Genomic DNA, 24,403 nt, shown 5'->3' on the forward strand with positions numbered 1-24,403 from the left:
CGGGGTGCAAGATTTGACTCATCAGCCTATTTAAAAGGAAAAAAACGCAGGTAGCCCAGTGACCCAGCCCAAGGTAGCCCACTATGGGACCGGCCCGGGGGGCAGATGCCCCCCTGCCGCTCAGCCCAGCCTGCCCCTACATGTCAGTCATCACTATAAGTCGGCACTTGCACCTGACCTGTAGCTGGTGCAATGATACAGCTGAAACAAGTGTACGTATGACGAACCCAAGACTTGAATCTGCTGCATCTGTTTTGGGACGCCCTCGGCACCCCCTTACAGTACATGGCCTATGGTAATCAGCCCCTTCCCTCCCCTATTGTGCTCATAGGCAGAAGTGTTGTTTGCATTCAGACATGAATTGTATGCAATTGCTTTCACTGCGTAAGGTCTGTTTTAGACTCTGTGCAGAGCTATTTCACGCAAGATACTTCCGTACATGAATCAGGCCCAGAGTTGCCAACATTCTAAAATAGTTCCCAAGGACACCAAGCTGCTGAGCTGGTGCATCTAAGCCCATCACTCCCAATACTGTCTCAGCAGTAAACCACAATCCCCATCATGTCATGTTTACTGAATGTTATTACCATGTACTTTTTCTGCATCTCAAATAGCCTTCACAAATATAAAACTTACAAAGCCCAGAGGATAACAATTGCATTTAATATACAGAAAATGGTTAATTTTATAACACATTTGTCCAATACAAAAAAATAGGGACATTTCCAGTACAAATAGGGATAGCTCTTCAAAACCCAGCAGAACTGTACCTGGGAATTAAGGACAGTTGGCAACTATGTAAATAACCTGCAGCAGCTGTAAACATAAGTGAGAGCTTATAATTAAAAATAACCAATTATCTTCATGCAGCATTAGTATATATATATAATATATATATATATATATATATATATATATATATATATATATATATATATATCTACTATATAAATGCCTAGTGGAGTGTGTGAAAAAAAACAAAACAAGCTGCAGCGCCACCTGATGGGCAGAGTTATACACTGACCTATATATTTCTTGAAGGAGAAGTGACAGTTGGGAGTGGTTGGTGGTTGCCGGGGGTGATAGTGGGGAGTTTTCAAACACCTTAAGTAGCTTGATGAAGGATGTGGCAATGAAGATGAAGGATGAGGTGATGGAGAAAAATGATGAGGTGGTGACATGTGGACAAAACCACGTTAAAAAAGGGCGCTTGCGTCGGGAAGTAACGCTCTTCCCCTGAGGAGGCCTGGGCTAGGCCCAAATGCATGACAAGAACCTTTTTAACACCTTAAGTAGCTTGATTTGACTAGAACGCATGAGTATCATGCACGGGTTAACTTGTGTGTATATATATATATATATATATATATATATATATATACATATACAAAGGTTCTGTTCTTTTTTGTCCTGCAGCAGGGGTATGGGCTTCTTGTTACTTAGTGTATGATAATGTGAGCACCTCAGCGTCTCATGGATACTGAGCACCTATGCATGACACATGCTGCTGTGCAATTAGTTTGGATGCCCCTTTCTTAGTTACTCTACAGATATACATCATTATTCTGAACTAGTTAGTGCAGCTGTGCCTATATGTATTGTATATGTGCAATATGTTTAAATAGCTGACCTGACAACCCCAACACAATATAGCAACAGGGAGACATAATGTTGCATGCAGACTGCTAATAATGTGCCGTGCACAAATACAATGTTTCAAGCTAAGCGTTTCATTCAATAGGGCTCCATAGTAAATGTACCACATACAGTGCTGTGTTGATGTCGGCTTCACGGACTCCTCTTGTAGTTGTTACAAGTTTTATTTACAACTGGTGACACAGACTGTGAGCACAATTGGAGGGGAAACCTGTGGTCTGTCTATGCTTCTGAGTATGAATAAGTTTACAAAAGTGTGTTTCTAGTAATGTAACTGTTCAAAAAGATATTACTCTGCTGGACTGATCTGACAATATATTGCTCATACCTCCCAACAGACCTAATAGAGGCGGGACAGTCCCAATTTGCCTTGACTTGTGGCAATATAATGTTCATTTAGAAGAGGTAGCCTAGCACTTTAGCCTTGTCTCCATGTGGTGTAAACTGGTACACTGTTGGGAGCTTTGATTGCAAGTTGTTTAACAACGCTGCTCTACATTTATTGTCATAACAATACAGTTCTTTTTCTTCCCCACAGACCAGTCAGGATTTTACAGTGTGTGGACTTTCCTCATCACCCTGACTGTGCCACAAATAACAGGAGTGGATTTTTAATTCCGTGGATGACAATGGTTCCTGCTTGGCTGGCTTTGATTATTAATCATGGAAATATCATTGACTTTTAATAAAAATGGCACATGTAGCACTCTGAGTCAGTGATGCTGTCTGACCTTATAGCCTGGTACGCCGCTAATACTGTAAGTAAACTAGCTGTGTTCGTAATGTGGATAAGGGAGGAACTAAGCATATAGGGAAATAGCATACTGCTCATGCTGTACATAAGGTAACATAAACATTTTAAAATACACATTTGTAAATAAGGGTGGGGGGAGGTCTATCATTTTTCTAGGGCATTATCATCATCATCAGTTATTTATATAGCGCCACTAATTCCGCAGCGCTGTACAAAGAACTGTCAGTCCCTGCCCCATTGGAGCTTACAATATAAATCCCCTAACTTACACACCCACAGACAGATAAAGGGCAATTTAATAGCAGCCAATTAACCTATCAGTATGTTTTTGGAGGGAGGAAACCAGAGCACCCCATGCAAACATGGGGAGAACATACAAACTCCACACAGATAAGGCTATGGTGAGGAATCAAACTCATGACCCCAGTGCTGTGAGGCAGAAGTGCAAACCACTAGGCCCCTGTGCAGTGTCACAATCTGCCTCCTGCAGTTCCTGTCTGCCAAGAACAATGTTGGACTTTTGCCATCATCATCATCATTTTATTTATATAGCGCCATTAATTCCGTAGTGCTGTACAGAGAACTCACTCACATCAGTCCCAGCTCTATTGGGGCTTACAGTGTAAAGTCCCTTGATATGTATCCAGCTTGCAGTACCACTGTTCCACCAAAGGGGCCACGTGGTACTTGGACTGCTCTCTTACCTGACAGAGCTAAGCTCATTACTCCAGGATGCTTAGCACCTGTCCCTGGCCTATAAAAGTCTGCCTGTTTCAACAGCCTTTGCCAGTTCATCTGTTGCCTTTACTGCTGCTGGTTTTCCTGTTTATGAATGCTGATTGATTTCCTGGTTTTGACCTATGCTCGGTTCCTCATTTTGCACCTCATCTTAAGAGCCAGAACTGGCTTTGGTGTGACTTCTCTTCTGCCTTCTTCCTGGTATCGTGGTTGGCCGTGTGGCTTTGACCCCTGGATTGTTTGACCCTCCTGCTTTGCGGTGTCTGCATTCCATTGCACCACTAGTAATCCTGTACCTACACTCAGTGGCATATCCAGCTGCTGTATCTGTATTCCATTGCGCCCTGTGTGTCATTTGCACTGTCTAGTGGTAACCATTGCATCCTGTCTCCAGTATCTCCTGTGTATTGGTCAGACAATTGCACTCTGTGTATCATCTCCATTGTCTAGTGGTAATGCTCTGCAGACCATTGCATCCTGTCTCCAGAGTAATCCTTGCTGTAACTGCTATACTCTGCTGACTTGTATTTGATGCCTTAGCATTTATTGCATCCCTAATCTGTGTAATAATAAACCACTTTGTTCCGCTTACATTCTCTCAGTGGTTTAATTATTGGAGATACTGACAGGCAGTTTAGAAAAATAAAACAAACACGATTGATGTAAAGTTTCGTCCTTAGCAACCACTTTTCATAAATGTCCCCAATAGAGTTTTCATTTATAAATTGCTGTCCTTGATTTCCCCTTCTCCCGGTTAATGCTGCTGACTGACACAACCTAGTCTGTATTGTTATGGCATCCAGGTTTGCTAACACTTGAAAAAAAAAAATAATACTTTTATTAATATAGCCCCAACATACTGGTTTCTAGCTTTACATAGAATGGGGTCTATTTATGGGTGAATAGGTTGAAAAGCCCTAAATTTGGCAAGAACTTTCGCTCACCTTATATAAAAAAAGCCCCCCCACTTCCCCATGCAAAGCATGGCAAAGTCTATTTAACATGAGCCGGGTTGGTACGCGTACCTAGCGCTGTACTCCTTATTTCTACTGCCATCTCAGCCTGGTGATAGTTGAGGTGCAGGTTTAATGCTTTATAATTGAAAAATAACTCTTTTTTTTCATTTGTTGTTTAAATAAAGTTTATTTTATTTATATATTATTATTTTTCACAACTTTTTATACAACTTTATTTATTTTTTAATCTGGAACTGGAAGCCCAAGCCTGGACTGCGTTGGTAAGATGCGTATATTGACCCCAGACTGGCCTGGTGCGTGGTAAGGGTGCTCTTACCGCTGTCAAATATCATCCTTACTGCTGGCTCGATAGAAATAGACCCCAATGTTTTCAATCATTCACATCTATCTCTGTCTCAGTGGAGCTTACAGTCGAAATTCTCCACCACACAAGCTTACATATTAACATTAAACTACTAGTATGTCTGTGGACACCGGACCCTCCGTAGGAAACTGAAATACAGAGAAATACATACTAACTCCACACCGATAGTGACCCAGTCAGATTAGAACCCATGGCCCCAGTGCTTGGAGACAGTGATGATTAATGCTTTATTTGACTTTTTTCTTTTCAGTATAATAAATCGATTGTGCAAATATTTGGAAGACACGTTTCCTGGGGAAAATAAACCCATGTCCTGACAAGTTACATAATGTTACATGTGTTGTAATATGCAAGGTTCTACATAGGACAAAGTCTTCCACTAACTGTCCAATCCAATCAGTCTTTAGTTATATACTAATTCTAATGCCATGCCTTGCAAATTAGGAGCATCACTGGTCCATATTGACCCCTAAAAAGAAGTAGACAAGCAATGTTTATTTGGTTTTGATTATAAATTACATAAGGAGAATAATTTAAAATGAAGCTGTTTTGGAAATATATATCACTTAACACCACAGAAAGAACCTTCACTTTTGTTCCTTCCTAGAGCAATAGGTAGATACTGATCTTATATTTTTTGCATTTTAATTCTCACAGGTTATATGTGTGCGCCCTCTGCTGGTTAAAGCTGCATTACCACCTACATATTATATCTTACTAACCTCCTTCTTCCCCAAGCCAGGGCCCCTGGAGCTGCTCTGTGCAGAGGTTTCCTTGGCTGTCAGGGGAGGACTGTCAGGCCCAAGCAGCCCCTGCAAGCGTTCTGCAATGGAAAAATGGGCATGATGAAAACTATGAGGGTTGTTTATCTAATGTGGTTGTGGTTTTATATAGCCAATGAAATATGTGAAAAATTACTATTCAAAGAGCTATGATCAAATATAACTCCTAACAGTCCCATCTGACTATTATTCAATACAGAGGCAATTCTAGTGAGTATATAGCATTCCAGTGTCCTTTACACAGTACAGAGAGCCAGGCGTGGAACAGGCAGTCGCGGGACCTTTTATCAAAATGTTTTTGTGGGAGAGGTGGGTGCACAAGGCAAATCGTGTCTGCTCACCCCTCTGGAGACCCTGCTCTGTTGTTCTGAACATGTACGTGGCCACTGCATGTGCAAAGGAGTCCTGTTCCGGCTTTCAGTTGCATCAGTTCCATAAACAATAACTTGACTATGTGCAATAGGGATTAAATGTGAACTTACGAATGAGACAAGTTAGCTGCAACTCTCTATGGCTTTAAAACTTACTCACATTTATTCATATTTCAGGTTTTATTAATGACAGCGTTTTATCATTGGTGTATCGTGAAATAATGAATTATGCCGCACCTGTGTTGTTTCACCATAGCAGAAAAGGTGGGAACCAGTGGGGTATCTGCATAGAACATACATATATACATGTGCGTAGAACACATGGGCACAGTTCTCTGCTGGAAGACCAAATCATTCTGAAGCTTAAAATGAAAGAGTATGAATCGTTCTTCGTTTATATAATAGCTTAACATGGGGCAAAACGAGCAGTACTACTGCAGTACATAAAATTAGTTCACATTGATGAATGGGAGGAGGAGGGTTCAAAGTGTTATAAAAGGCAGTGTTTTGAGCAGAAAATTGCACTTTTCTGTTACAGTAGAAAAAAATACCTGCAGTCATTTCAAAGTGTCTGCACGGATGTATTAAGAAATTAGAATATAGAAGTCATCTAATAATGTATATTATACCTTTAAGAGTGCTTCACATTTTAATTATAGTTTAAATCAAAGAAATACTGTATGTGTTGAAAAATAACAGGCTTTAGTTTTATTAACAAGTTTCAAGGATATGCAAGAACTGCAACTATGATTTGTGCCAGTTATGTCCAGTTTCACAGGACATGTATATATCTTTCTTTGTTCTTAGTAATATTTGCTGATGTTGGATTTTGTGATTCACACTTGCGCAGTGCTAAAAAGTCTACGTGACTGAAACATTATATGTTTCTGAAAAACTCAGAGCATATACTACACCCTACCTGTGCGAGTGTTTATGTTCTCCGGCGCGAATGAAGTAAAGAAAGTTTCCTCTGTTTTTGTTCCACTGATAATATATTTTGAAATTATCATTATCATGAGTTCACTTTTGCAGGTGTAAGCTTATGTGCAGCGAATTAAAATCATACTTGCCTACTCTCCCGTTCTGTACGTGAGACTCCTGAATTCCAGGTACCTCTCTTGGACTCCCAGAACAGCAGGCCACCCTACCACTTTCCTGCCCATTTCCCTACGAAATAGGCAGGACATCAGCCTCATTGCAGTGGCATGATTCACTGCAAATCCCATAATTTTGACCCCGCCCCCTGGGACCTGATAACGCAATCACGGCTTTGCACCAGGAAGCAGGGCCAAAACAACAAGATTTGCAGCACAAAACCACCCCTACATTTGCCACTTGATGACGATTCCAGAGGGGAATGGTATAAAGTTGATTACAAAAATTAAAATAGATGTAATTACATATAAATGTGCTGCTTTATTTTTTAACACTGTAAATGCCTCCGAACTAGTAACCTGAAGGATGAGTAGACTGTTAGAGGCAGGTTATACACACCATTTTTAGATGTGTTACTAGTGGTAAAAATCACCTTTTCTATCACAAAGTTAATCTGACTGTAATTAATAAACAAGACGTAGGTCAAATGACTTATTTTAAAAGTGTTCAATAATGGAATCAAAGATTATGAGTATAACTACAGTATATTTATGTATTCCCCAGAATTATAGCTTGTATAAGATATAACATTCTCTATCACAGAAATAGACACTTCCCTTGGTGTTTCCAAGTGAATAGGGAGAATGTTTTGTATTCTTATCATGCTCCAAGGAAGCTATTGGTTGTGTCATGTGCATACAGAATGCTAATCCAGGATGGTATCAAATGAAATACAGTATCTGAGACATCAGAGTATCAATGCGTGACACCAAGCACAACACTCATTCATGTGGAGAGCAAGGTGCAGTCATTTAAAACCAATTGGTGGATTCCAAGTATGGAAGAAAATGCATTGGTACAAATTTGGTTAAGAAATCTATTTATGCCATGGTTGAAGGGATTGTGATGGGTTGTCCTGGAAGGTACAACTTTACCAGTCACATCAAACAGATTTTTTCAGAAATAAACACAACGTACAGCCTAAATCTAACATCATCCAGGAATATAACCATGTACTTTAAATTAAAAATAAATATTCACATAAGAAATATGCAGCACAAGAACAAATAACAGATATTACATTTAGCATCAGATAATCAGTACTGTGCAGACGAATGATATTGTAAGTGGCACAATATGGTATGTTCATTCAGGGAATTATCTGATTGCCGGTATGAGGTCAGGAACAAATTTTACCTTTCTTACAGCACTTTGAATTACGCTTTTATATTGCAGTTTTTGGCCTCTGGAACCACAAGCTTTTTTTTGTGGATGAAAAGATGAACTTGATATGCCTTATTTTCAACCTAAACAACTATTGGCCTCATGTACAGTTGCCGTAAGTCCATCTTTTGCATAAAATACACATTTGACTACTGCGCATGTGCACAAACATTGCATAAACCTAGGTGCCTATGTAGACTCAGACACATCTTACACTTAGTAGTCTGCGCTTGGAGAGGTGGAATAGAAGTGGGAAGGGGTCAGTTTTGGACTGGCGCATGAAGGGCCCACTGAGAAAACCAATGGTTGAGGTCCACCTAATAACATGTACATCTAAGGCAGGCCTGTCCAACCTGCGGCCCTCCAGATGTTGTGAAACTACAAGCCCCAGCATGCTTTGCCAGTAGACAACCTGTTGATAGCTGGAAGGGCATGCTGGGACTTGTAGTTTCACAACATCTGGAGGGCCGCAGGTTGGACAGGCCTGATCTAAGGTTTCAGCAAAACATTGAGACACATACACCTTGCAATAAGGTCTTCTGTATTCCCAGAGGCAAGTTATAGTCCGGATAGTAACTGTCCTATTTAGCTGTGCTTTATGACATAATGATCATATTTGGCTCTTTATTTGAATTAACTTTTTGTTGTTCTAGTACCCCATCCCCCCCTTCCCATTTTTATTTTCTGTTTCCCTTTATTTACTACTACTTTTGAGAAACTAATTAAAAAAAAAAAGATGTTATCACCACCGGTATTCCCCTACATATACGTCCCTTTTAACAGTGCTTTCTTTTTCTTTGTTGCGACTAATGTAACAGACATTGCCTTGCCACACCTTTAGGAGTGGGTGGATAATGGATATTTAAGAATGCTGCATATACTATGTAAAGAGTGTCCATAGCTAAAGCATCTTCTGTCTCATCAGCTGTTGTAGCACTAAAAGTCCCAGCATGCACTGACAGCCTGTTTGCAGAAAAAAAATGTAATACTTTTTCTTCTAGTTTTGACATTTAAATTTGCATCATGTAATATAAAACTCTTACCTAATGAATCAGATGGCTGCATTCCTATAGAGGCTAGCTGTCATGGCTTGTTCAGACTTGTGGCCACACACCGGCTGGAGATCCACAGCATGCCTACCTCTGATATAGAATAAACGCTTCAGTTCATTTATGGATGCTATATCAAATCTAGATCTGGACTTGTGAACTACCCTCGGCCTATAAGTCACTCAGAAGCTACTATTAAAAAAAAGGACTATATCATCATCATCACCATTTATTTATATAGCGCCACTGATTCCGCAGTGCTGTACAGAGAACTCATTCACATCAGTCCCTGCTCCATTGGAGCTTACAGTCTAAATTCCCTTACACACACATACACACAGAGACAGAGAGATAGACTAGGGTCAATTTGTTAGCAGCCAATTAACCTACCAGTATGTTTTTGGAGTGTGGGAGGAAACCGGAGCACCCGGGGGAAACCCACGCAAACACGGGAGAACATACAAACTCCACACAGATAAGGCCATGGAATCAAACTCATGACTCCAGCACTGTGAGGCAGAAGTGCTAACCACTTAGCCACTGTGCTGTCCCATCATATATCATGTAAATACACCTTCAGCACTAATATACTTAAAGGATATGTCCACCATGGGACAAGGATTAAATGCAATACAGTCATTGATCTACTTTCTAAACACAACCCCCTGCCTGACTTTCATCATGTGTTAATTATACTCTCTAGTAGAGTCATCTAATATGTACCTGAAATTCTGTTGGTGGAGGGGGGGACGACTTTAAAAAAAATTGTGAATTTACAAAAGGTCGATTTCTTGAAGAAAACGTAAACTTTAGAATATATGTGTATCTAACAAATAATTAGAAATAAGGAGGGGATTGTGTTGGGAAAATAGACCCAAATGGGCCCAAAAGTAGAGTTGTCCTTTATAAGGGCTTTGTGTCCTTGGAGTGGAGGTGATACCCTCCTACCTTTCTATAGACTTTTACATCTATATACTAAAGGGCAAAAGCCTGAAGCGTGAACGTGTAGGTGAGGGTGAAATGATCCCCTCCCTCCTATTCACTGACCTTGAGCTCACACAGTATAAGGAGTAGAGCAACAGGAATGTCATTTTGTTGCATACTGAGAATTTTTGTTAAACTATGCAAAGTCTGCACGATATAATATGAAAAAAAAATGTTTTTTACCATTTTGATAATTTTGCTGAATTTAGCCAGTTTATCAATTCAATTTTGTGGTTTGAAGTTTGTGACTCACTTTCGGGAATCCCCTCTCACAGCTCGCAGTTCGCATTTGTAGCGCTTTATAGTATTGATACAATCGACCTTGGAATCCGATGATGTATATCTGTCTAGCTGAACTAGCTGCTTCCAATAGACATTCTACTAAAATGTCTCAAGATAGATAAAGTAAAATATTGATGGAAACGCTGGTATGCCAGAAAATATTTAATAAACCACAGTATTAATGGTACAAAGCATCAAACAAATAATATTAAAAACACTATTGCAGTATATTACAAAAGATTGAAAAAAATGAAAAATATTAGTAGAAAAAATATATATGCATATGCAATATGAACACAACCGGAATACAGTCACCTGCTGAAATTAAGAAAAATAAATAAGTAACTCCCAAGGAATGGATATATATATATATATATATATATATATATATATATATATATATCAAATTTCAACTTATATACTGATGGTATAAAGTCCTAAAAGTACTAGGCATACAAAATCAAAAGTCTGTTCAATTCTCCTGTGATTAGGATGAAATTCACTTCATGTGATCACAAAATGCTCTTTGTGGCAGGTATTAACGAGAATTAAACGGACTTTGCTTTTTGTATGCCTAATCCATATAATTTGGTGTTTTATCTCATTCTCATTTTAGTGAAGTCATTGGACAGTGCTAGAGAATAAAATAAACATACAGATCAAATGAACTTATTATTAGCAAATGAATTGAAATAAATTGCACAATGTTGTCTAAGTGATGCGATCATGCTAACCATGATCTATGCTCTTTTCACACTGTTTGGGGTAGAAAGGACAAGTAATGTGGAACACAAGAAATTTTATGCAAATGGTTCTTATGTATAACAGTCAGGGGCGGGTTGGACCGGGGGGCAGGGGGGCAGCGGGCACCCGGGTTGCTCAGTCTAACGGCTGTTCAGGCCGGCCGCCTCCCCCCTCATTGGATGCAATAATTTTTTTATATTACCGGCGGCCGCATCGCGTGTCATGTGATGCGGCCGCCTGTGCGCCCCCCCCAGGCTGACACCTCCCAGCCCGCGCTTGATAACAGTAACCCTGACCTTGGTAACAATGTAATCAAGTTACTACTTAAAATACAGAATTAATAAAACATCAAAAACATACAAAAACTGTACAAAAATCAATCTGCCTCTCAAATCATAATGAGTTGTAAGTGTAAGATGTGCAAAAAACTGTTTGTATGTATGCGCAGTACAGGAAATGGGTATGAAAAGAAAACTAACAACTGGTTGACATAAGCCTCTAACAGTATATGTAAACAGATCTGTCTAACGTGATGATATCCACACTATTCTTACTAGAGATGCTCACTGACCCCCTTGTTTTGGATCTGGATTACCGTTGTGTTTTGGTTTTGCCAAACCGCCATTGCGTGTTTTGGTTTTGTTTTGCAATTTGTTAAAAAAATTACATTTTTTTGGCCTAAAATCACATAATTTAGGTATTATTTTATACCTACATTATTATTAACCTCACTAACACTAATTTTCAGTTATTTCCATTCAATTTTGCCCACCTCCTAGGTCACAATATGATTTTTATACACTTTCAAAGAGAAATTGCTGCAGTTCTTGCCAGTGATAAGAAAAAGGCCATTGTCATGCCTGGACATAAGACCAAAAATCCACCTGTTAAGTGTGGAATTATTTTTACACAAATGCTGACAGTTGTCTAGCCATTTGTAGAATTTTTAAAGCCACACTCAGTAGAGGTTGGAACCTTAACCATCTGGGATCCTTATCCATGTTACGGCATTTTTCAGCGAGTTCATGGAAAGCTGTTGGGAAAATCAGAAACTTAGGTTAAAAAAAAATAACAACAAGCAGTCCAGTATCATCTGCCTCCCTTCTCTCATCTACATCCCAGCACCTGCAATCTATCCCCCCCAACACCTTCATCATCAATATCCCCATAACCAATAATTTACAGTTAAACAATACTTTGCAAGAGGCAGCAAGTATGAAATCTGTCACCCAGTCGCAAAGCGGATCACAGACGCCATAAGGACTATGCTAGTATTAGATCTGCGTGCAATGTCCATTATTAATGGAGCTGGTTTTAGACAGTTACTTGAGGTGTTCTGTCCCTATTACCAAATTCCATGACGACACCATTTTACTCGAAAAGCTATTCCTCACCTCTACCAGAAAGTTCTTAACAATTTAATGATTGGGCTACAAAATGACATTCTACCCACTATACACTAAACCACAGATATGTGGGCAAGCGGAACTGGGCAAAGTATAGATTATATGACTATGACAGCCCACTGGGTTGGTCATTCGCTTTCACCAGCAGGGACAGCAGCAGCATGTACCCAAGAATGTCACATTTTTCAGAAGTAGGTTACTCTGTATCAACGGCTTCACTAAGAGGCATACAGCTGACAATCTGTTCCAAAAACTAAGGGATGTGTCATTTCTGATGACAACCCCAATATTGTTCGAGCATTACAGCAGGGTTGAATTCCATCACATTTCCTGTTTTGCACACACAATCAACTTGGTGTTTTACAAAACTTTTAAAAAATGACATGCAGGAGATGCTGTTTTTGTCCGTAAAAATTTAGGGGCAATTTCTGTTTTCTGCAACAGCATGTAGGAGAATGCAGCAGCTGCAAGAAGACTAGCATTTGAGGGGAATGTAAGTTAGTCCAGTGAAGTAGTCACCTGTGAAGAGACTGCAGACACGGTTAGCTTGAGTCAAGTGATTGCCTTAATACATTTTGAGAAGGAGCTACAGAAATTTAATGAGTGACATAAAACAAAGTAAATGTGCCAACTATATTTTAATTGTAGACGAAATACTTAATTTGCTTCGCAAGGATCCAAGACCTATCAACATCTTGTTTAGACGTCTTCTTCAGTTTCTCTGGCAACTGCTTGTTGTAAAAAAAATTGCTTTTCCAAGACACCCAGTGGTGATGCAGATGATTCCGCACAACATTTAGATATTTGCTCTGCTGTAAAAGAATTGGCCAGTAATCATGACAGCTCTGCCCTAAAATGAACTACTAATTCCATTTCGAATGACATTATCGGCAATTACATCATAGTACACAGACTTCTATGATGGTGGGATGAATTAGTATTGTTTGAGGAAGATTAGCACTGAACCCTGCCACCTCTCCTGTTTCTGAGTGAGCTATGGTACAATAAAATGTTACTGCAGATTTACACCAAGAGTGTCAGCCCTATTATTTCTATTTCAGCAATTACAATTAGCAATGGAGCTCTTCTCTTTGGGTGTTACCTATATAACGCACTAGAATTTGCCTGCAAATTCTACAGACAAGCCTGCTTGTCTTCCTCTTCATCAATGACTCTTAGCAATTGAGCACTCGACTTTGGGTGTATATTACACCCAAACCGTATTAGTGCAAATTAGGAAAAATACAGTTTAATCGCTGCTGGGCCCTCCACCATCCTTTGCATGCTAATAGTAGGATTGGTTGCAGTTATGGGCAAGGTCACACATTTTTTGTCAAATCCTTCAAACCAGCCCAGATGTCAAACTGTTGTGGTCTGCCACCTGCGTCATCTCTGCTTGTGTTTGGAAAGTGCAAATTGGTGCCAGAACCTCACGTGCCAGAACTGCTGCCACTGGTGCCACCCTGCTGCCACTGGCGCAGGAGTTACACAATCAACCGCATCCTCATCAGCGCCCTCGTCGGCTACCCAAATCTCCCCCTCATCCTCTTCTAATTCCAAAGTGTCATCCTCCCTTGGTGTATCACCGGCTACACTCGGGCTGTTCAGGCACACATCAGGAGAACTGCTGAAAGGGCCCTTCTTTATGGGTACACTAACAGAATGCTTACGATTAGACATTCCACTGGTGGATGGACTCTCCACAGGGATTGGTGTCATTTCTGATTCTGATTATACATTATCCTCTACTGCCTCACTGTTTTCTTGCAGCTCGGCTTTGACGCGTAACAGTAGTTGTGCGCCACTTTTAGACTCCAAATTACTTGGTCTTGCTTGGTCACGAGTGACCGTACAAGAAGAAGGCTCGGTAACATTTTTGGATCTGCCACTAATAGAGGAAGGCAAAGGCCTCATTCTTTCTTTGCCACTGCATGTGTAGAATGGCATGTTGGCAATTTTTTTTTATCGGCAGTTGACTTTTCCTCCGTTACACTTCTTTTTCGCTTCAACACGGTACATTTTTTTTTGGTGTGTGTTTTTTTCCCTGATTTAAAAAGACTATGTACTTTGACATCGCCTTTCCCAGATGATGTACTGGGAACACTATCATCAGGACTGGTGACAGAACCGGGTTGCTGATTCTGCTCCTATGTGGACTGCTTTGAATCCATTTTAATGAGGCCAAAGCACTTGTAGTGCCAAAATTGTATTAGATAGATACTGCTGACAAATATGACTTTTGACAGCCAGAAAAATTACAGTAAAACACTGGGGAATATGGGACACCCCAAAAGCACTTGGAGTGCTAAAAAATGTTTTAGATACTGCTGACAAATATGACTTTTGACATCCAGAAAAATTACTGCAAAAGAATGGGGAATAAGAGACACTTCAAAAGCACTTGGAGTGCCAGAAGTTGAAAAAAAACCCTCCTCTATCCTCCTCTTACTGTTGTAACAATTGGTATTAAGATTAGAATTGTATAGAATAGAAACAATAATGTGTCCAATTATTGCACTGTCCCTGCGCTGATATAGCCTGTGACCTAACCCTGCTCTATCCCTCTGTCAAATGGCGATGGATTGCTGTGGAGGCTGCTATTTATGCTTTTCAAATCTCGCGAGAACCAAGCTCAAAAATACGAATACGTCACAATGACGTTTTGCCTTGATTTCGATTCCGAATGGGCGGGATAGTACCGAGCGTGCTCGGCTCGGTACTCGGATAGGCTAAATTCGGATGGATTCGGATCTCGGGAAACCGAGCCAGCCCATCTCTAATTCTTACATACTTTTTTCAAAAGTTATTGCAGATAAAAGTTTTGGTTTACAATAATTATGCAGAGAATGTTGGTCACTGGCCAGCTCTTCAGAGCCAGCTGTGACTTACAGCTTCATTTGAAATGTAGGCAGGTATAAAACAAATAATGTTGCTATATTTTCAAAAACATTTGAATTAAGTGCTTCTGATATGAAAAGAATTTGCGATGGCTAGCATCCATGTTGCTCTGGAAACACTACAACCTGTATTTAACAATATTGTGTGCATTATCTATGACAAAAGAGATGTAATTCATAATAAATAGATTTTGCACTTTACAAAATGAAAGCATACGTTTGGTTGCTCTGGGTCGCAGCATTGTGCTAGTATTTATTAATGTGATACATAGAGCAATGATGTACTGGAACCCATTATGACCAATCAGCTAAATGCTGGTAGATTCTCAGATTTATATAGTTATCATTATCATCATCACCATTTATTTATATATAGCGCCACTAATTCCGCAGCGCTGTACAGAGATCTCACTCACATCAGTCCCTGCCCCATTGGAGCTTACAGTCTGAATTCCCTAACATACACATAGACAGAGACAGAAACAGATTAGGGTCAATTTGTTAGCAGCCAATTAACCTACCAGTATGTTTTTGGAGTGTGGGAGGAAACCGAAGTACTCAGAGGAAACCCACGCAAACATGGGGAGAACATACAAACTCTTCACAGATAAGGCCATGGTTGGGATTTAAACTCCTTACCTCAGTGCTGTAAGGCAGAAGTGCTAACCACTAAGCCACTTGTAACCTATATGGAATGTTATACTGGACCACAAGCCCCATCAGCAAATAAATATAGACAATGTTATTGATTAATGTCCAATTATTATGACATTTACAATCAAATATACACAGGAAAAGATGCACACAAGGGATAGTGCCGTCACGTGCATATGTTCAGTTGGACGTATTTGAATCAAGCATATGACAGGTGCTACGTGTGTATATATCTGCACCACACAACAGCGTAGAGATACTAATGAGAAGAGAGGCCCCTATAGCTGAACGCACTCCCTCATTACAGACAAGGCAAAGTTAGCGGGAAAGCATTGCAGTCATCAGCTAATACAAGGCATTTTCGTTGATTGGCCGCAGATAACTTCCCCCTTCAATGTACTTTTTTTCTTGATCCTTTGTGTAGAGGCCCCCTTGACTTATTTTGGGTGGACACATTCACGGTGAGTCCAGAGGGGGCGCTGTTTCTCTGACGCCAGATTAAAATCCAGACATTCAGTAAAACCCCATTCATACTGCACCAAAATCCCGGGTTTTTGCCGGGGCGAGCTCAAACGACCCGGGTCTTGGTGCAGTATGAATGGTACAAGTCCAAAATCCCGGGTCTAAAAACCCGGGTCTTCAACCCAGGATTTATCGAGGGGTAATTCCCGAGTCGGACCCGGGTTGCCTGCACTATGAATGGTGCAACCCGGGTTTTTCAACCTGGGTTGCACAGAAAACAAGCTGATTGGCTGTCTGCCTGTCTCTGGAGGATGATGTCATCGGTGGGAGCCCGTGGAAGATTGGAGAAGGAGTTTAGGAGTGCAGATCAAGCTGAAGCAGAATTGGAGTTTTTTGGGAGAAAATTGCTTTTATTTTACTGAAAAAGTGTGTACTAACAGCAATTATGACACACTGGATGGAGGAAGAGGTGCGTGAGCTGCTGAATGTCAGAGGGAAGGAAGAAATTCAAAGGCAAGTGACTGGGACTGTGAAGGATGCCACAGTGTACTACAACATCACCAAAATACTCACACAACGTGGCATAAAGAGGACACAGCAACAAGTCCTGAACAAATTGAAGTCCCTGAGGAAGCAGTACACTAAAGTCCATGACCACAACAGGCGCAAAAGTGGCGCTGCAAGAATGGACTGGCCCTTTTATGACCAGTGCAATATGGTCTTTGGACATTCTCCTCTGAAAAATCCAATTGCACTGTCATCTTCTAGCAATGTGGATGCGGCTATACCAACACCACCAGAGAGCACACAGACAAGCGAGGCCCCAACGGTAATAATAGAAGATTCTATAGAAGACACCCCAGAACTGGAGTGCTCTGCCACAACAGATGACACCAACATTTCTTTGGATGAACTGAACAATTCACAGCCATTCCCTGCTGCGCAAGTCGTTACAGATACTTCGCAAGAAACGCAGCCAGAACCAGTGCCGGTGTCAAAGTCTACACCAGGTCCCAGTTTACGCTCCAACAGTAAGTATCTTTAATAATCACACATAATAACCAACTATATATACATACCAATATATCTACATAATTGGCAAAAAAAAAATTAACTGTATAAACATAACTGACAAAAACAGAGAACTATATCAATAGAAATGCAAACCAAATACCAATATATCTACATAACTTTAAAATAAAAAAAATGTTTGAACATAACTGGCAAAAAAAGAGAAGTATATCAACATAAATGCAAACCAAATACCAATATATCTACATAACTTAAAAAACAGAACTATATCAACAAAAAGCCCAAAAGACACTCCAAAGTATTAAAACATTAACACGCATATGTTGCAGTGCAAAACTACTGGGCAAGAGGGAGGAGGCCTCAAGCACAGATCAGCTTACAACACTGCTTTTTTGTTCTGCCACATTATATATTCTAATGTATGTTTTACTGTGTTTTTTTCTACGTACAGTTTACAACGTTCCTAAAAAACGCAAAAGGCCCAACAAAATGGAGCAAGCAACTAAAACAATGACAACTGTCATGATGGATCAACTGCGGGAGATGGAGAGTAATATGAGGGAACACGAGAATACACAACTGCAGCGTTTCATGGACAATGAGCGGGATCTCCAGGACTCTTTCCTCATGCAAATCATGAACATGCAGGAACGCGTGTTACGCGAAAATCGTGACTGTATGATGGGATTCATGGACAGACTCCTCTCACGGGTGCAGGCACCTCCTCCAAGTCCTTTCTATTATGACGGACATTATCCTATGTACCAGCGGGGGCAACCCATGTTAGGCAACAATAACCCTCCAAACCCGGTACAGAATACACAACATGCTCAACCTATGGGTAACCCCAACATAGAATACCCACCTGGTAACCAAACCACTCCACAACCAGAAAGGCCACAATATTGGCAATTGTAATAATCATGTTTTATGGACAAATGTTTAACAGTTAATTGTTATCATGTATGTTACGTGTGATCTGGAATCACGCCGTTAGCTTCACATATTGCGGGAAAAGAAAATTTGCCCTTACTGTTTGGGCACATTTGTGTCTTCTGTTTACTACTTGTGTATATATTATTATTTTTTTCTACATGCAAGTAAGCACTTTTGTATTGTGTCATTTTATATTTTTGTGAAGAGATATATGAGGAAATATGTACAAAACAAAATACAATATGTGAAATAAACATTTTTTTTTTACTTTTACATTTGTGTGGTACATTCAAACAAGTGAGGTCAAATTGGCAGTGAGGGTGGTCCTAATAAGTTCAGCAGAGGTATTGGTGCGCTCTCCTTCAAAAGTACTGGAGTCCACTGACAGCACTGGCATTTCAGATTCCTGCACATTCCACTCAGGTAGAAATTGCTCTTTTTGTATTTCGCAAATGTTATGTAAAATACAGCAAGCAGCAACCACGTGGGGCACAAGCTTGGTGTCAATGTCATTGCGCTTCAATAGACAGCGCCAATGCAATGTCCTTTGAAGCGCCCAAAAGCATTTTCCACCACCATCCGAGCCGAGCTGAGGGTATGTGTAAACCAGATCTGTTCCTGAGACAGGTGATGTTGCTGAGTGAACCCCTTCATCAGCCAGTGCCTCAAAGGGTAAGCAGCATCCCCAATGATGTGTACCGGTATCTCCACACCATCAACAAACGTAGATTTCTGAAAATAAAAACATGCAGTTTCACGTCACCATGTTAAAAATATTGGTCACATAACGCAGTACACTTGGTACTATATGGTGAAAATGCATTTTGAAAGTGGTACATCTATATATAAAAAGGGGCAGTAAATACATACAATATTGATAGCAAACAATAGTATATAAGCTTCAATTACAAAAACATGATACAACATTACACCTATATTTACCTCTCTAGGGAACAGCCAGCCATCTTGTCTTTCCTCAGCAATTTGGTAAAGGTCTGAATTTGCTAGAACTCTGACGTCATGGGAACGTCCAGGCCAGCAGATGAAAACATCTGTGAAACTGACATACAAAAAATACATATAGCAATGTTTTACAATACGCATTACACATGGCACAGTCACATAAAAAACCCCATAAAAAATGCTTACCAATAGTTGTGGTCAACCACAGCCTGCAGAATGATGGAATGCCAGCCTTTGCGGTTGTAGTAATCCGCATGGTTGTCTGTGGGGGCAATGATGGGGATGTGTGTCCCGTCTATGGCTCCAGCACACTGTGGAAACCCACGCTTCAGGAATCCTGCAATTGTATCATCCAGGCGCTGACCTTGCGGTAAGGAGATGAAGTGATGATACAGGGCTTCCAGCAATGCCGTGGTGACTTCATGCACTAGAGTGCACACCGTAACTCTGGGCTACACAAAAGTGAGTCGTCGGCCATGATGAAAAGTAATGTGGTAAACAATCACCACCCACTTTTGCATCATCTTTATGCGTCAAAAAACCAGTCACCTTTCAATAACATCACCATTTTTCAGCCAATGAAAACTGCTCTGGTGATGACTCCCACAAATTGCCAGGGCACAGACTTGTGCAGTATGAATGGGGTCAACCCGGGAAATTCCTGGGTCCGAGGTGCAGTATGAATGGTGTTTCTGAGCTGGGACGCTCCGAGCCCCGGCAAAAACCCGGCTTGAAAAACCCGGGATATTGCCGGGGCGGCAGTATGAAACCGGTATAAGAGATGATATCCTCGGTTTAGGGGATTCTGGGCCAGTTGGCCATCCGCTCGTTTGGTTTAGTATTAGTATATTTAGCCAAACTCGCATTTTGCTTTATCCACCACCCTTTTTAATTATAATTAAAACTGTGACTTTTTTGCCAAATTCATCAATCTGTGGCGGTGTATTTATTTAATTATCAGAGTGATACGTTTAACGTGATATAAGAGGTTTATTGTGCAGTGGAAAGAAGCATCAACATTATGATGTTTGTAGTCAACGTTAAAGCATTTGCTATCTTTGGAGAGCTGTTCAGTCAGGGGTGGATTAGGAACTCAAAGTGGCCCTGGAAAAATTTCTGGAAGTGGCCTCATGTGGGCGGGGCCATATCAACTGTAGGCGGGGCAAGCACAAAAGGAGGCGGGATTAGTACAAAGTCGACTATGCCACCAGAGGCCTGTAAAGTGCTAGACTCCCCTTTACATAGCACCCTTCATCCAACATTCCCACCCATGGGACAAACATGTCCCTGGACGGGACAGAACCCTAAATCAGGACTGTCCCACTAAAATCGGGACAGTTGGGTGGTATGATTATTGGTTCACCCACATAATGGCTGCCTTCTCTGTGTACGAGTGATGGGTACACTTTCACTAATACATAGTAAGTAGGACAATATGAGCAACTAAATTTAGCAGTAGTAAACCAGTAACAGAAAATGTCATCACAATATATAGTCATGGCCAAAATTTGAGAATGACACAAATATTATTTTCACAAAGTCTGCTGTCTCAGTTTCTATGATGGCAATTTGCATATACCCCAGAATGCGGGATCAAGGCACCACCAGTGCAAAGCTTTCTCAGTATTGGCAGCAGGCAGGTGTGAGTGCACACACAGTGAGGTGAAGACTTTTGGAGGAAGTCCTGATGTCAAGAAGGCCAGCAAAGAAGCCACTTCTCTCCAGTAAAAACATCAGGGATAGACTGATATTCTGCAAAATGTACAAGGAATGGACTGCTGAGGACGGGGCTAAAGTAATTTTCTCTGATGAATCCCCTTTCAGATTGTTTGGGGCACCTGGAAAAATGCTTGTCCAGAGAAGAAAAGGTGAAGACTACCATCAGTCCTGTGTCATGCCAACAGTAAAGCATCCTGAGACCATTCATGTGTGGGGTGCTTCTCAGCCAAGGGAGTGGGCTCACTCACAATTTTGCCTAAGAACACAGCCATGAATAAAGAATGGTACCAAAGCATCCTCCCAACCATCCAAGAACAGTTTGGTGGTGAACAATGCCTTTTCCAGCATGATGGATACCTTATCATAAGGCAAAAGTGATAACTAAGTGGCTCAGGGATCAAAACATCAAACTTTTGGGTCCATAGACTGTCCTGCTCTCTCTTACCTGTTCTTGCGGCTTTCCCTACCTGTGGTTTCTGGTGTCTCTTGCTCAGTTTGCCGCTTGTCTGGATCCTGAAATGCTGGGGGCCCTATCTAGAAAAGAAAATGGGTACATGAAATTTATAAAACTCTAAGGAGCTCTGGTGTTAAATCAAAATAACTCACATATAATGATAAGGCCTCCCTCCAACCCCAACATTAAAATACTACCATTCACATTGAATAAATAAACCTCCCTCCAAGAGCCCCAGCAATAAATTAATAGCATTTACATTTAATAAATATAACCATTTCTCACAACTATCCTGGCATTAAATAATTCATATTTAAATTTAATAAATAGACCTCATTGTCCCCAAACTCACCCCCACATTCAATAGCCCCCAAACCACCCCATTTTAAATTAAAAGGCCCCACTATTAAATTACAATACCCCATCACCCCACAAACAAAATAGCACCTATTAGCCACCACCTACCTCACACCCACATTACATTGCCACACGCCCCCTTGTCATCACACACAGCACTGACATCAGCCCCTCCTTCACACACACACAACACTGACATCAGCCCCCCCTTCACACACACTGACATCAGCCCCCCCTCACACACACACACTGACATCAGCGCCCCCCCCCCTTTCACACACACTGTACTGACATCAGCCCCCCCTTCACACACACTGTACTGACATCAGCCCCCCTTCACACACACTGTACTGACATCAGCCCCCCCTTCACACACACTGTACTGACATCAGCCCCCCCTTCACACACACTGTACTGACATCAGCCCCCCCTTCACACACACTGTACTGACATCAGCCCCCCCCTTCACACACACTGTACTGACATCAGCGCCCCCTTCACACACACTGTACTGACATCAGCCCCCCCTTCACACACACTGTACTGACATCAGCCCCCCCTTCACACACACTGTACTGACATCAGCCCCCCCTTCACACACACTGTACTGACATCAGCCCCCCCTTCACACACACTGTACTGACATCAGCCCCCCCTTCACACACACTGTACTGACATAAGCGCCCCCTCTTCACACACACTGTACTGACATCAGCCCCCCCTTCACACACACTGTACTGACATCAGCCCCCCCTTCACACACACTGTACTGACATCAGCCCCCCCTTCACACACACTGTACTGACATAAGCGCCCCCCCTTCACACACACTGTACTGACATCAGCCCCCCCTTCACACACACTGTACTGACATCAGCCCCCCCTTCACACACACTGTACTGACATCAGCACCCCCTTCACACACACTGTACTGACATCAGCCCCCCCTTCATACACACTGTACTGAGATCAGCACCCCCCTTTACACACACTGTACTGACATCAGCCCCCACCTTCACACACACTGTACTGACATCAGCACCCCCTTCACACACACTGTACTGACATCAGCCCCCCCTTCACACACACTGTACTGACATCAGCGCCCCCCCTTCACACACACTGTACTGACATCAGCCCCCCCTTCACACACACTGTACTGACATCAGCCCCCCCTTCACACACACTGTACTGACATCAGCCCCCCCTTCACACACACTGTACTGACATCAGCACCCCCCTTCACACACACTGTACTGACATCAGCCCCCCCTTCACACACACTGTACTGACATCAGCGCCCCCTTCACACACACTGTACTGACATCAGCCCCCCCTTCACACACACTGTACTGACATAAGCGCCCCCCCTTCACACACACTGTACTGACATCAGCCCCCCCCTTCACACACACTGTACTGACATCAGCCCCCCCTTCACACACACTGTACTGACATCAGCCCCCCCTTCACACACACTGTACTGACATTAGCCCCCCATTCACACACACTGTACTGACATCAGCCCCCCCTTCACACACACTGTACTGACATCAGCCCCCCCTTCACACACACTGTACTGACATCAGCCCCCCCTTCACACACACTGTACTGACATAAGCGCCCCCCTTCACACACACTGTACTGACATCAGCCCCCCCTTCACACACACTGTACTGACATCAGCCCCCCCTTCACACACACTGTACTGACATCAGCCCCCCCTTCACACACACTGTACTGACATTAGCCCCCCATTCACACACACTGTACTGACATCAGCACCCCCTTCACACACACTGTACTGACATCAGCCCTCCCTTCACACACACACTGTACTGACATCAGCCCCTCCTTCACACTTACCTGTCATCCGCTTCCAGCCACGCTTTCTGCTCTGCTCACATGGGACAGCACCTGTGACATGGGGCACGTCCCATGTGATACTTAGCTGTTACAGGATAGGCCACGCAGAGGGGGAGGGAGGGACAGATCCGCGGCCACTAGAAGGAAGGTGGCTGTTTTTAAAAAAAAACAAAAAAAAAACGTCAGGCGGCACACGGGCGGCTTCATCCGGTCATCGGCCTACCGGTAAAATTCCCGGTAGTGCCTATGACCAATCCGCCCCTGTGTTCAGTGATCAACTTCTCTAAATAATTATAATCAAGCAATGCTTATTAGCAATAGTACAACATTATATTTTCATTTTCTTTATTGCCAATTTACGGTACAGTTAGAACTTTATTGTCGGAAGTTCTAACTATGGAATCATTGGTGTATATGTAGAACGAACCTAAATAAATATTATATCACATCGCAAGAAAGAAACATGTTTTTTTTTTTACAAAAAACACTTAAAATTAATAAAGATAGTTCACATTTTTTCGTTTGGAAATTCCTTGACTCATGTAGATAAACTGGCTGGACTATATTTCACAAAGACCTGTACTGTATGGCTGTTTAAACTGAAAAACAAGAGTGGGAGGGATGGAACAAACAGAAT

At 41.7% G+C, this 24,403-nt stretch overlaps 1 protein-coding gene across 2 annotated transcripts in view; it reads left to right on the plus strand.

Moving 5' to 3' along the window:
* Positions 1-2,472, plus strand: part of LOC142104335 (ADP-ribosyl cyclase/cyclic ADP-ribose hydrolase 2-like) — a 43,993-nt gene extending 41,521 nt beyond the window's left edge. For both annotated transcript variants that reach the window (XM_075188946.1, XM_075188955.1), the window contains exon 9: positions 2,195-2,472. In XM_075188946.1, coding sequence (XP_075045047.1) covers positions 2,195-2,342 — 148 coding nt within the window. In that variant the 3' untranslated portion in view covers positions 2,343-2,472. The remainder of the gene's footprint in view (positions 1-2,194) is intronic.
* The last annotated feature ends 21,931 nt before the right edge of the window (positions 2,473-24,403 follow it).

This window comes from Mixophyes fleayi, chromosome 1 (assembly GCF_038048845.1).
Source record: "Mixophyes fleayi isolate aMixFle1 chromosome 1, aMixFle1.hap1, whole genome shotgun sequence".
NCBI lineage: Eukaryota > Metazoa > Chordata > Amphibia > Anura > Limnodynastidae > Mixophyes > Mixophyes fleayi.